General features: G+C 38.0%; 1 protein-coding gene across 1 annotated transcript in view; it reads right to left on the bottom strand.

Annotated features, from left to right (window-relative positions):
• The window catches only part of MEGF10 (multiple EGF-like-domains 10), a gene marked incomplete at both ends in the record, with an annotated part of 43,000 nt that extends 32,262 nt beyond the window's left edge, over positions 1-10,738 (bottom strand). The window contains 4 exons of the mRNA XM_010183335.1: positions 4,284-4,496; positions 7,773-7,909; positions 9,758-9,878; positions 10,492-10,738. Coding sequence (XP_010181637.1) covers positions 4,284-4,496; positions 7,773-7,909; positions 9,758-9,878; positions 10,492-10,738 — 718 coding nt within the window. The remainder of the gene's footprint in view (positions 1-4,283; positions 4,497-7,772; positions 7,910-9,757; positions 9,879-10,491) is intronic.
• Between the last annotated feature and the right edge of the window lie 1,686 nt (positions 10,739-12,424).

The following is a 12,424-nucleotide window of genomic DNA, read 5'->3' as shown; positions in this document are numbered from 1 at the left end:
TTCTTATCAGGGTAAGAATAAAGGGTGGGAAATATGAAAAGATTTTTCAGTCCACAACTGAATAGTCAGGAGGATATGAATTAGAATATTGCTAAAACATAAAATTAGTAGCACTGTAATTTTAAAACATAAATACCAGTGTTGTTTGTTGTTTTCTTTTCTCCTTTCAGGAAAGAGGGAGCCCATACACATGAGCAAGCATTGGGTATGGAGCAGAAGCATTGATATTCTGTGCTCCCCAGTGAGTGTTACTAAGGCATAATTGCACATATATTGATTGACACCAAAATTAGTATTCCATAATTTGTAATTAGATGTAGGAAGCTGGAGTACTTTTGAAGCTTTTTGATGGGTTCTTATGCAGTTAGCTTAATTGGCAATAAGATTTATATATTAAGTTAAGATAAGGAAACAAAGATATGTTGAGAGATACTGCCAGTATGACTGCTTTTACCCCTGGTCTTCTGTTCACACTTTCTGGAAATACAACCCAACTCTGTACAGAGACAAAAGAATATGTGTGGGTAGTTGATACTATATATTTGAAGGACTTAGAAGAACTTAATGATTTTCATATTATTGATATAGGTGTTTCATTATTATAACAGCCAACTAAATTCTGTATTGCACCCTATGCAATATAAAATTTCCAGCAAAAGCTCTTGTACATATAAGCCCATTAGGAAAATGCAAAATTGCAAGACACCCTAATCTTGACTTTAAAAACACACTCAAGACTACTTAAACTAAGCACAGATCACTTCAGGAAATTCCACTCAACCCTATATATGTATCTCAGAAAAAGAATGAGACAAAAGAAACACCATTAGAGCTCATGTAATGAATAACCCCTAATTTCAGCCTGAACTACACCAAATTAATTGGTGATTCAGAATGAACCCAGCTGATCTTACTTACAGGTGTGACGCAGTGGTGGAAGACCACCAGAAAGAATTTACAAGAAAAAAAAACCAAAACAGGGACATCTCAAATTTAGCTTGGAGATCAACCTGAAAATGGTGCATATGCTGTGAAACAGGTGTAGCAAAAACGTGTTGTAAAGCTTCTAGATAAATATGCAGCTGCAGTCTGCCCTTTTTACTTTTTCATCAGATGACACTTGAATAATGGAATGACAAAACCCCTTCTAAAAGTGGTTTAGGCTAGAAGCACATTCCTGTACAAAACAAAGTGATGGTGCTGAGGAAGGCAGATCAAGGTCTTTCTCACTTACTGCTGCAAACTGGATCTTCAGAATAACAAGTTTCTGTAAGCCCCACAAACTGTCATGGTAGTGGCAGGTCTGCTCATACCAACTGACAGTGCTGCTGTTGTAACCCACTGAGGAAGTGTGTTTTATGTGGTCTTTGTCTCAGCCAGCTAGTGCTCATTCTAGGCTTTTTTTTTGACTATTGAGTAAAAACAGAAAAACTGATTTTCTGGTTTGTACTCTAGCTCAAATGTTTCCATATATATCAAAAGATGCCATAAAGAAGAATTATTTGTTATAAAATTCTTGGCACAAGAGAGTTGTTACCTGCTGCTGTCCTCTAGACTCCTCAAAAAGAATAAAATCTCTCAAGTATATCTATACTTAAACCCTTAGGAAGCATTTAATAAATGCTGTTGGTGCAATGAAGAACAAGGATGGGCTTGACTTTCGTCCCCAGGAGCTGCCATCCATCAACAGCAGCAGCGAAATTCCTGTAGTTTAGCCTACTCAAAATGCAAATTATGAATTATTGCCAGGATAACTGATGAGACCTTTCATCTCACTATTTTGATGCAATTTTCTCAATCATAAAACATTAATATAAATATGTATATATTTTTGAACTATGGTGTATCATAATGTTTTTGGATCTTTAAGTATTTGAAGAAAATGGCTAGACACATACTTGTATGCTACAATGACTGCAGATATATTTTACAGCAATATTTTTTGGTGCTAAGTACTCTTTTCATTCACTTCCACATCTGTGAATGCAAGTAATAACCTTGGGCTCTAAGACTACCAATGGCTCCTCTTCAAGAATATCTAAAGCAGTAGTCATACCCAGATGAAAAAAGCTTTCATGATATCAAGGCCTACAGAAGTCCTAACAGAATCCTAGACCTACAGACACACAAAGTGTATTTGGAGAAGGAATTGCATTCCCTTTTTCATGTCCTGAGTTTGTTGGTGGTTACGTTGCTGCTAAATGGGTTAGAGCTATCCTTTGGCTACAGCCAGCCCAAATAGTACTTGTGGAAGGCAAGTAAGGGATGAGAATATTCCCTGATGTACTTAAAAGGTTGTCCCTTGGCTGACTGATATTTAGTGAGAGATGAAGACAGCCAGACATAACTGGTTTCTCAAAAGTGTAAAGTGTCTGTAGGGAGCTTTGTGTTTTATACCACTACTCAGATGCCCTTTGATTTCTGTTATCTGGTGGTCTTAATCACTTCCTGACCCAGGGAGAAGGAACCTATACATGAAAAATACACTTGTGAAGCCAATAAAATCTTTGGTTTCCTCACAGATCACTATGCCCCTGCAAATATGCTTCCGCACCTACAGGGCTGTTAAGCTCTTTTTGATTTGTCATACAGAGAGAAAAATGCCTAAAAAAGGACAAGCCATATGCTGCTGTTTACATGTGAACATTTGTGATCTGACTGGACCACAAGCTGTCTTCCAGCAGTATAAATGAAGGAACAGCTGTGTTGAACATGAATTAGAAGTAATCCCTGTAATATCAGAAATATTATACAGTGTAATGTGCTCCTGTCAAACAAGGCTGCTACAACGGTCTGCAGACAAATTTTCAGGAAAGCAGCTAACCATAATACATAATGCAACAGTATTTGCTCTACTAGCGTAATTTGAGAGCTAGATAGGTCAGTGTCATGGTGTCATTTATTCTTGAATGCGTTGCCTAAAGAATGAATTGCTTGATTTTATGTCCAAAACTCTATTTTTTCAAAGGACATTTCAAGTAAATGGGATAAACAGAAGTGCAAGCACACAACTGTAAAAGCATATGAATGGAAAGGGAAAAGAATTCAGCCTGCTGTCACATGGTTTGTCAATGAAAGGCATGTTGAAATACTCAGACAATCCACAAAGTAATTTTTCACAAAGGCCTGACAGAATAGGCATGTCCATGTATGTGCTTGAGTGCTTTAACATCACTGCTAAATTCTGACTAAAGGCTCTTTGTTTCATATAGCAGGAAAAATGCGTCTTACATACAACATACAGCAGCATTCTACGCAACAGTCAATAGTTTCTGCAAATTTCTTTCACAGCTATTTTCAACAGCAAAAATTTAGATTATGCTTACAAATCTTGTACTCTGATTAGTAATGCAATTAAGTATGAGTGAATCAAAGAATGGTTTTGGTTGGAAGAGACCTTGAAGATCATCTAGTTCCAGACCCCCTCCCATGGCAAGTGAACACACAATGACCAAAGTATTTCATCAGATCTCTGTTTTGTAACAAGAGAAGGCTGTCCAGAATTGTTGTATAAATATGTTGGCTCGCCTCAACTGACATCTGACGTTCCACCCTCACAGCTGAAAGTCTGTCTTCAAATAGCTAGTTTTTAGATTTTCATAACAAGATGTTGAAACACTGTGAAATCCACAAAAACACACAAACCTCAAAGACACACAACCTCCTGAATAAGGAGAGATGGTAAAAGGTAAGCCAACTGGAAATTGATTTTCATTTGATTTCCAGGGATCAGATTTTACCTGCTTTCTAGAAAAATAATTTAAATGACAAAAAAAATGTATTTTTGAAACCTAGGTTTACAATGATAAGGCGGTGGAAATTTTGTATGGAAATAGTCACCTACACCAATTCTTATATATATGTATACACAGAGAGAGAGAGAAATGAATTCTCCTCTCATGCCCGACTTGTAAGACTGTACATCCATTGATTTCAATTCAGTTGTTTCTTCTCTACACTGATGTATACTGACTTTATACAGTGAATATAATGATTAATGTGGTAATTACATAAAAAAGTCATACTTTGTCTTAGCATTTGTTTCATGGGTCTGAGAACAAATACAGCAGTGAATATTAAGATCAAATACAGTTGCAGGCACTAAGATTCAGAAGCTATTTTGGGTTGATAATTTCTTTCTTGATATGGCTAGAGAATACCAAATACTTTTACAAGTCTTTAGCTGCTTCGATTTGCATGAAAGTACTAGAAAATTCAGGAAGTATTTATTGAATATTATATTCAAATTTCTATGTTCTACGTAGAAAAGGGAAACAACCTACCTCCAGGTATTGGGCATATGGCAGGGACACTTTTTATCACACTTGAGACCATAAATTCCCTCAGGGCAAAGCCTTGTTTCGCAGCGCTCTCCAGTGTATCCTGATTCACAGAGACAGGCACCACTAATATGGTAACATTTCCCTCCATTCATACACTTGCAGGTCTCAGCACACTGCACTCCGTAAGTTCCCACTGGGCACTCATCTTGGCATCTGTGAGAAAAACAAACAGAAAAATTAAGTTTTACTTCACACAAACTACACCATTTGGAGATTTAAGGGAAACACAGTATATGAGGAATCTCTTATACTGGTCTAAAACATGTCTTAAGTAAAGCAGAAATATAAGTAACTTCGTATTTAAAAGGCCCTGTCTCTCTGGTTTCTTTTGCTGCTCAGCTAGACAGCCTTAAAAACATTGGCTCTGGAAATTCCTTTGGAAAAGATCGCCCTTCTCTCCAACAAAGGAGACAACATGCATTGCACTCTGGTTCAGGAACCAGAACAAAACCAAACCGTCTTAAACCACACCTGAATTATGAAGGAATACGTTTTCAAGTATTTAGTTTCAAAAGTTTCATCCATCTGTAACTTTTTAAAGTGATATGGAATCTCCACAGAGCAATAGTGTGAATAGCCAGCAGACACCTGTGCCTCTGCAGACACTCATTTCAGGAAGTTCCCTAGCAATCACACTCAGCAGTCTCTGATGAGAATATTTTCTAATTTTGATTCCAAACACATGATGTTTCTTTTTCAGAATTTCATTCTAAACCTAATTTTTATGTTGATTTTGCCCTTCGAAAATTCATAGGCTGACAGGGAACTCAAAGCCCTTCTTTTCATCTGACTTTTGTAACAGATGAAAGTGAAAATTAGTAAAAACTCTTCCCATATGGGAGAGTAGCAATGATTTCTGTTGCTCCCTAATGAATATGTATCCTAATAAAGAGACTTCTCTACAAAACGTTTCCTCTTCCATTCACAGAGCTTTTAGAAGACAGCTCAAGGTCTCATTTCCTTAATGTTTTACATATGAAAGACATCATTTAACCTAAAGATCAGACTGTCCAGCCTGACTAGTAAAAGACAATTTTCAGTATCCTGCTTCTAAAACTTGCAATTCACTTCCGGATAGCAATTTCATTTGGCCATATATTTAGGAGACACAATACGAGTTTGATGTTTCCAGCTAGAACTCCTCTGTGTTTTAAAACTGAATTGTTAAAATTCAGAATGTCAGTACTACTAAAGCGTTCCTAAAGGCTACACTTAAATATATTTGATTATATGTATGAAGGAAGACCTCTCAGCTCAACAGGTTCAAGCCTCAGAACCAAGGATAACAAATTTTACTTTGTAAAGCTTATGTATCAGGGAAAATCCCTATATTTTTCAATATAAGCATCCCATAAATTTTGAATTATGTTAACATAGACAAAGAGACAAAACCAGCTAAATCCCAAAGCTTTGAGACCAGGACATGCTAACACTGAAGTCCACATAACATCATCTGCAATTCGGGTACCTGTAAGTTTTAAAAAGTTACAGATTGTACAAAAATATTACTTGATAATATGGCACATTATTAATGGTTTTACCAGCTTATAACCTGCCCATTTGCCCAGTCCTGTAAAAGAATTTCCTTGGTGGATTCTTCCCATTTTTCTTATATAATTGGTCCTATTGGTTTCTTTTCTTAATGATTGGTGAAATTCTCCTATTACAGAATAATTTCAAAGACACATGATACAAGGCATTGCAAAATGTAACAGAATTTAGTAGAGCCCACCAACTGAGGTAAAATGGGCATACAGGTTCATTTCATGCTTCTGCTGTATTTGCCTCAATCTGATTCTGTTATCTGGAAGTTTCAAGATATTCGTACCTCTGCCTTGACTGACGCCAGCAATAAAATCCCCTTCCCTTCAGAAGTGTAGCATAATAACAGAGCTAATAACCCTGTTTAAATGTTTCCTAAGTTACACAAGTAAAGCTGAGGGCTAATTTTCTCCAAAAGACAACCAGGAATCCCAGTCAAATTAGACAAAATCGCATCTTCATCAGCTTCTGAAAGACCCTTTTCCACTTTGTGGTGAGGACAGTTATCAATCAAAAAGTATCAGACAAAAAAGTTATAAAGATAGTCTAAACTAGATCTTCTTGTGTTAACTCAGATCACCTAGAAACTTTTACATGTTCTAGGAGTACCCTTTTTCCTGCTGTATAACGAAGCTCCAGGCATCACCATCACACAAAAATCTCAGCAAAATACCAGTGAAGCTACACACAGAAGTGGAGAATAGCTTAGCACTTTTTAAAACCACCTTTTCTGCTCCATCTTTTGTGCTAGCTCAGATAACGTGCTCACATTTCCTGTAACACTTCCCTCCGTTGCCAGTCCACTGACATGAAATAACAACCAAGTCTACAACCTTGCTTCTTACCCATTCCTGCCCTTGGAGTTTGCAGCTTGTTTTGCAGGAAAGGAGGGAGCTCAGACTTGCAAAAGTGATCAAAATGCTGCAGCCTGTAAGGCATTTCAGATTAAAGTCAGATTTAAATTCCATGACAATTTAATTGCTTTTGGAAATACTAGTGTAGTGCAGTGCAGTTCATATCCATATCATATGGATATTCATTTGATTTCCCTGCTGACACATCCACGTCTCTTTAAATGCATCTACCATCTTATGCACTGTTACTTCACAGATGCAAATTTAATTTTGGCATCCAAATGGCTCTGAACTAACTGTTTCTCCTCTTCATAAGTCTTTCATCTTATGTCTGGGACAGCTCTCCCCATGTCCTGTGAACACTCACGTGGGCAATGCATATGGTTATAATACCCAATATTGCTGGCAGAGGTCCCCTGGACTGACTCTGGTGATTTAGCTGCTGCTGACTTCAGCAAATGAGTTGTGTGCTGTTTAAGATATATGCAGGAAAACACTTCTTTCATCACTTTCCACTGCCTTAAAAAATGATGTCTTGCTATATCATTTTTCCAATCTACCAAAGATTATTTTTTAACAATCAAGTCATAAAACAAAAAAGTTTCAATTCTTCATCTGAACAAAATACTTTAGGAGACAACTATTCAGCTTGCTCACTGTGAAGAGGAACAAAATCAGCCTCCTTGGCTACAGTGACTGCAAAACATCTGCACAAAACCAAAAGCTTCCCTCCTCACCCCTTGACCATACCCCAGACTGCGTCATTCTGCAAGCCACTGAAGTGAAGACTCAAAAGACACTGCCAGAGCATGGGCTACAGCAGGAAACTCCTAAAACCAACCAGTTCCTCACAGAAGGGCAATCACATAGGCCCTTTTAATTTGTGACCCTTCTCAGCTAAGTGATGTAGCAAACATTTCATAAGACTTTTAATTGTATCACAGATATTTTTAATTCTGCTTTCTCTTAATTTTCTCTTCTGTAGCAGACCCCTTGCAGGTTAAGCTGTCTGGCAAAACTAAGTTTTCCTTACCGTTCCCCTGTGTAACCTGGGCTGCAGTGGCATTGACCTATTGCTGAGTCGCAGGTTCCTCCATTGTGGCACTGGCACTCCTGGGAACAGTTTTTCCCGTAACGACCCTCAGGACAAGGCTGACCACAGACCATGCCCTGCATATGCAGAAAAAAAAAAAATCTTAATACTAAATTTGGGATTACAGCTTGAATAGACAAGGAGTAAAGGTTTGCAATGAAGGAAGATCAAGGAGATCTTGTGTCACTCATCTCGTGCTGATCTTGGAAATGCCAGACTCTCCTCCTGCTTTAAATGTGGGGTATGTTTCAGCATTGGCAGAATAATCTGTTAGGATTTCCATTCTGGAAGCCAAAGGTAATAAAAAACACTATCCCTAAGTAACAGTGAAAACACTTAAGACATTTAAGACTAATTGATGTTAAGCTCTTCCCAATATATTTATCAGGAGTAGCACATCTCAAGATACTCGGAAATGCCCTCCAGTAAGCAGTGTAGAAATCAGTAATTGCTGTAATGCCCCAATTATACTATTTTATGATAAGCTGTTGTTTTTTCTCACGGAAGGAAAAGCTGTTTGTAATTTCACTGAAAGCTTAGGTATGATGTCTGCTTCTCTTCAATGGATTCTGAATTTCTGCACTGCTATTTACATCCTTGGAATTAATTACACCTGTGTAATGATGGAAGCATTAGATCTTAACTCTTTTAAGAAGCCATTTCAAGAGAAACATATTTACAGGCATTCCATCAGACAAAAGACATGCTGCTATTTCAGCTAACAATTTACTGCAAAATTTATATCTGGCTACTTTAAACTTTTCTTACATGAAAAGCAAAAACGGTTATACTGACAAAATTGTGCTTCACAGAACTGAAAAATCTTAAATTAACAGAGAGTTTTGCTTAAATAACTACTTGGAATAAAAAACTAGTCAAAGGGCTGAACAGTAATTTATAAGACACACATTAGTATAAAATTTCCATCACTGCTATCTCATTTTTCATTAGCTGTATTTAGGCAGATAAAGGGAGTCAAGAATTTAGGCAAACATTAGTATTCTATGACCAATAATTTCATTCTTCTAACATGAAATGGAATAAAAAGTAAAAATAGTCATAATCTATGTTAGGTAGCCAGGTGAGTGGTGCTATTCAAACACACAAGCAGGGCTGATCATTTATAGCTACATTTTCTAGTAGGTGAAAAACTGACCTCTGCCACAGGTTATCTCAATGTAATAACTCAATTTTCATGAGCTAATTAGAAGTTCAGTAAATGTGGATTTTCATCGAAAATGGCCATTTAAATAGAAAACAGTATTAGCAAATATTATTGAGAAATATTTTCTACAAACGTATTTAAAGAAATTATTTGGGCTTTGATCACCTTCCAGCCTTTTGATCACCTTCCAACTTCATTATTTGCCAAGTCGGAGTAGGCAGCTTGGTAGTACAGGAGGTTACTTGCAGCTCAGAGATCAGTTCTTCTTTCCCTTTTTCCCTGACAAAAGGGTAGAAAGTCTAAAGATGATGTCCCCTTTCCATCAACAACATTTAATATGGTATCTAAAGGTCTGGGGGTTTTGCCATGCATACTGTACATATGAAAAGAGGCACAAAATCCACTACTAAAACATATAATGGTGTCACGTCCCTTTAATATCAAATCGTATCCAGAAATGAGTGACTTCCAGACAAGATCTGAAGGATGCTGCCTCATCACAATATGATTCATGTAATTTTGCTTCCCAGAATCTGATATGGTTAAAAAGGCAGCGCAGAACTGGAGGATTTTCAGTAGCAGATGGTTTTGCAAGTATTTTATTCCAGTACCTTATGCTATAAAATATGTTTCTCATTACTTCTGGCTACAGGCAGACTGCATTTGCTATCCTCATTTACTACCCTTTTTAGACACTGCCCAAAATCTACAAATATGGCAGTTTTTATCAGGTTGTGTTGATTTCAGAAAGTGTTTTTACCATCCATCCTGGCGGGCAAGCACACTCCCCGGTGACATGGTGGCAGACACCTCCATTCTGGCATGGGCACCTCTCCTCGCACTGCGGCCCATGCTTCCCAGGAGGACAAAGGTCTTCACAGCTAGGGAGGTGGTGGTGTACAACAGAAACAAACGTTATTTCATCACACTCTCCCATCTCCAGCCACCTCTTTTTTTAATGCTATCGTTAACTTCTCCAGCCAGAAGTATGAAATAGGAAGCAACCCAACATAAAGAGATGCACACTGAATACTGTATAGCATCCATGCAACAAATCTAAGGAAACAGACCTAGTGACCTAGGAATTATTCCTTCTTGAAAATACCTATTTCTACACCAGTTGGTGTTCACTCACCGTTACTGACAAAGCTCAAAAACTACTCTGAAATGACAAAGCCAAATAACTCCATGTTTCAATGTGATTTTCCAAACTTGTAGCCAAACTGTTTCCCTGGTGGTCATGAAGAAGCTCCTTCTGCTACTTTTTATGGCTTTTGCTTAGCAGTCCAGATCAAGAGGTCTTTGTCTCAGCTACACATCTGAATGAGCACTGCAACATGGTTTGCCCAACTGCTCCTTAGCCACCAGCCCCTCTTCCCTGCATTACACATCATCCAGATGAACAGCATAGTGTCTAAAAGTTAATCTAAACTTAATTACTCTTGTTCGCACTACCTGTATCTCTCCCCCATAAATAACATATCCGCTGCTTACAAAGCACCAGTGTATCCAGGAGGACATCTGCACTCTCCAGTCACGTGGTCGCAGGTGGCCCCATTTTGACACTGGCACTTTTGGTGGCAATCATTTCCATATGTCCCTTGATCACAGCGCTCCTCACAGCGCCAGCCTTTGAAACCCAAGGCACAGTGGCAGGCTCCAGTGATGGGGTTGCACAAGGCTCCGTTTTTGCACTGGCAGCGGCTGCTGCAGTGAGGTCCCCAGTGGTCACTGTCACATGCTGAAAGGGGTAGAAGGAAAAATTTACAGCAGTGTTATAACAGCTCATGTTTCAGCACTGAAGATACTATGAGCCAACTGAAAAAAAAAATAAAGGCATAACATGGAAATTGTTATGTAGTACATGCACAGTTCTCCTTGGTCCTCAGTTATCTTGGCCAGCAAGCAGAACTTTATGCACACAAATTAATCTCTTAAGCATAAAAGCAAACACATTAAAATGTGAAGCTGCGATGTAAATGCAAGTTCTAGTGTCTTCATAGTCAAAACTCTTCGTTATCACTCTCCACCATCAAATAACAGTTATGGTTGCGGTGACCTTCCATTTACACAGAGAAGTCTTGCTAACTTTAAAAAGTTACAGAAGGTACTCTACATCCATAAACAACTGTCTGAATACCACAATAAAGTTGCAAAGCTTAATCAACATAACATTATGACCTTCTTAAAATCTAGAAGTTCCTACTTGTTTACATAATTGCAAGTATTTCCTTTTCAATCTTATCTTTTCAATATACTAATGCAGCAAAACACAAGAAGTGTTTCACCAAGCAATAGAAACTAACAATTACATGGTTAAACTTCATCTGAATGTTACAAATTCAGTTATCCAATGTATCTTCATGATCATTCAAATGCATCTTTTCTTGTCTGCCCCAATTCAGGCCATTAAAACCCTGTAAGCACACTACTCAGAGATTATTTCAGCTTCAAAAGAAAAACCTTAATGTTAAGAAAGAAAATTTTCTTAAGTGAGAAACATAGGAGTTCTGTAAAAAGCCAGAAGATTAAGGTCACCTGGAGTTCAATAGGAATGTGCTAATCATATGGTCAAATGATCTGATTTTATTTTTACGTTCTGTTGATAATAGCAGGACAATGGGAAAGCCTCAGTTGCAGTGACTGAAAGCCCAGGCTCTCCTCTTGGAGACTGACAACCATTGTTCTCCCAGCCTTCTCCCAGGGCAAAAGAGCCAGGCAGAGAATGGGCACACTTTCCTAGACTAACACAAAGTAATTCAAGACTCCTCCTCAGGGTAGAAATTACTCAGCTATAGGAGCTGCTCACTCAGGCTACACAAACAAAAAGGGATTAGGGTCTTTTAAAGAAGCTACTCCTTAAGACTTTTCTTCCAAGAGTGGTCACTAGAACATCCATCCATAATGGAGATATTGTGAGCACCTACACAATAAAATACTGAGCCAGCAATACTGTCAAACTGACAGAACAACTGTCTGTCTTATTATTGGCCTCTTTAAAGATGCGTGGGTTTTGTTCTGGACTATAATGCACTGTTGTCTACAGCACACACCATCTCCCAAGTTGCCCTTCCCCCTGATAACTCATATTCATTCAGAACTGCTATATGTTTATTTTCAACACGTCTGCATGAAATAGAAAGTGTAATCCTCATGCTTAACCAGTTCTCAAATTGTTGTCAGGAATCTAGCTATTTTGGGATACATATAAATATGCGTATAGGTGGTGAGACATCTGAGACAGTCACATGTTCTGTTATGACTGAGCAGACACTCCTACATTCTTTTTTTTGCTTAACACATTATCTAGATTCAGATAATGGTCTTCGTCCTGCTCCCAGACAAAACAGAGAATTTCAAATTCGGCCATTACTCATGGAATAATAAAAAAAAAGAAAGAAAGAAAGAAATACCCACCCTGCTCCCC

The sequence above is a fragment of the Mesitornis unicolor genome, unplaced genomic scaffold (genome assembly GCF_000695765.1).
Source record: "Mesitornis unicolor isolate BGI_N332 unplaced genomic scaffold, ASM69576v1 scaffold24214, whole genome shotgun sequence".
Lineage (NCBI taxonomy): Eukaryota > Metazoa > Chordata > Aves > Mesitornithiformes > Mesitornithidae > Mesitornis > Mesitornis unicolor.
The sequence above is the reverse complement of the archived record's forward strand: the minus strand, read 5'-3'. Positions and strand labels throughout refer to the sequence as shown.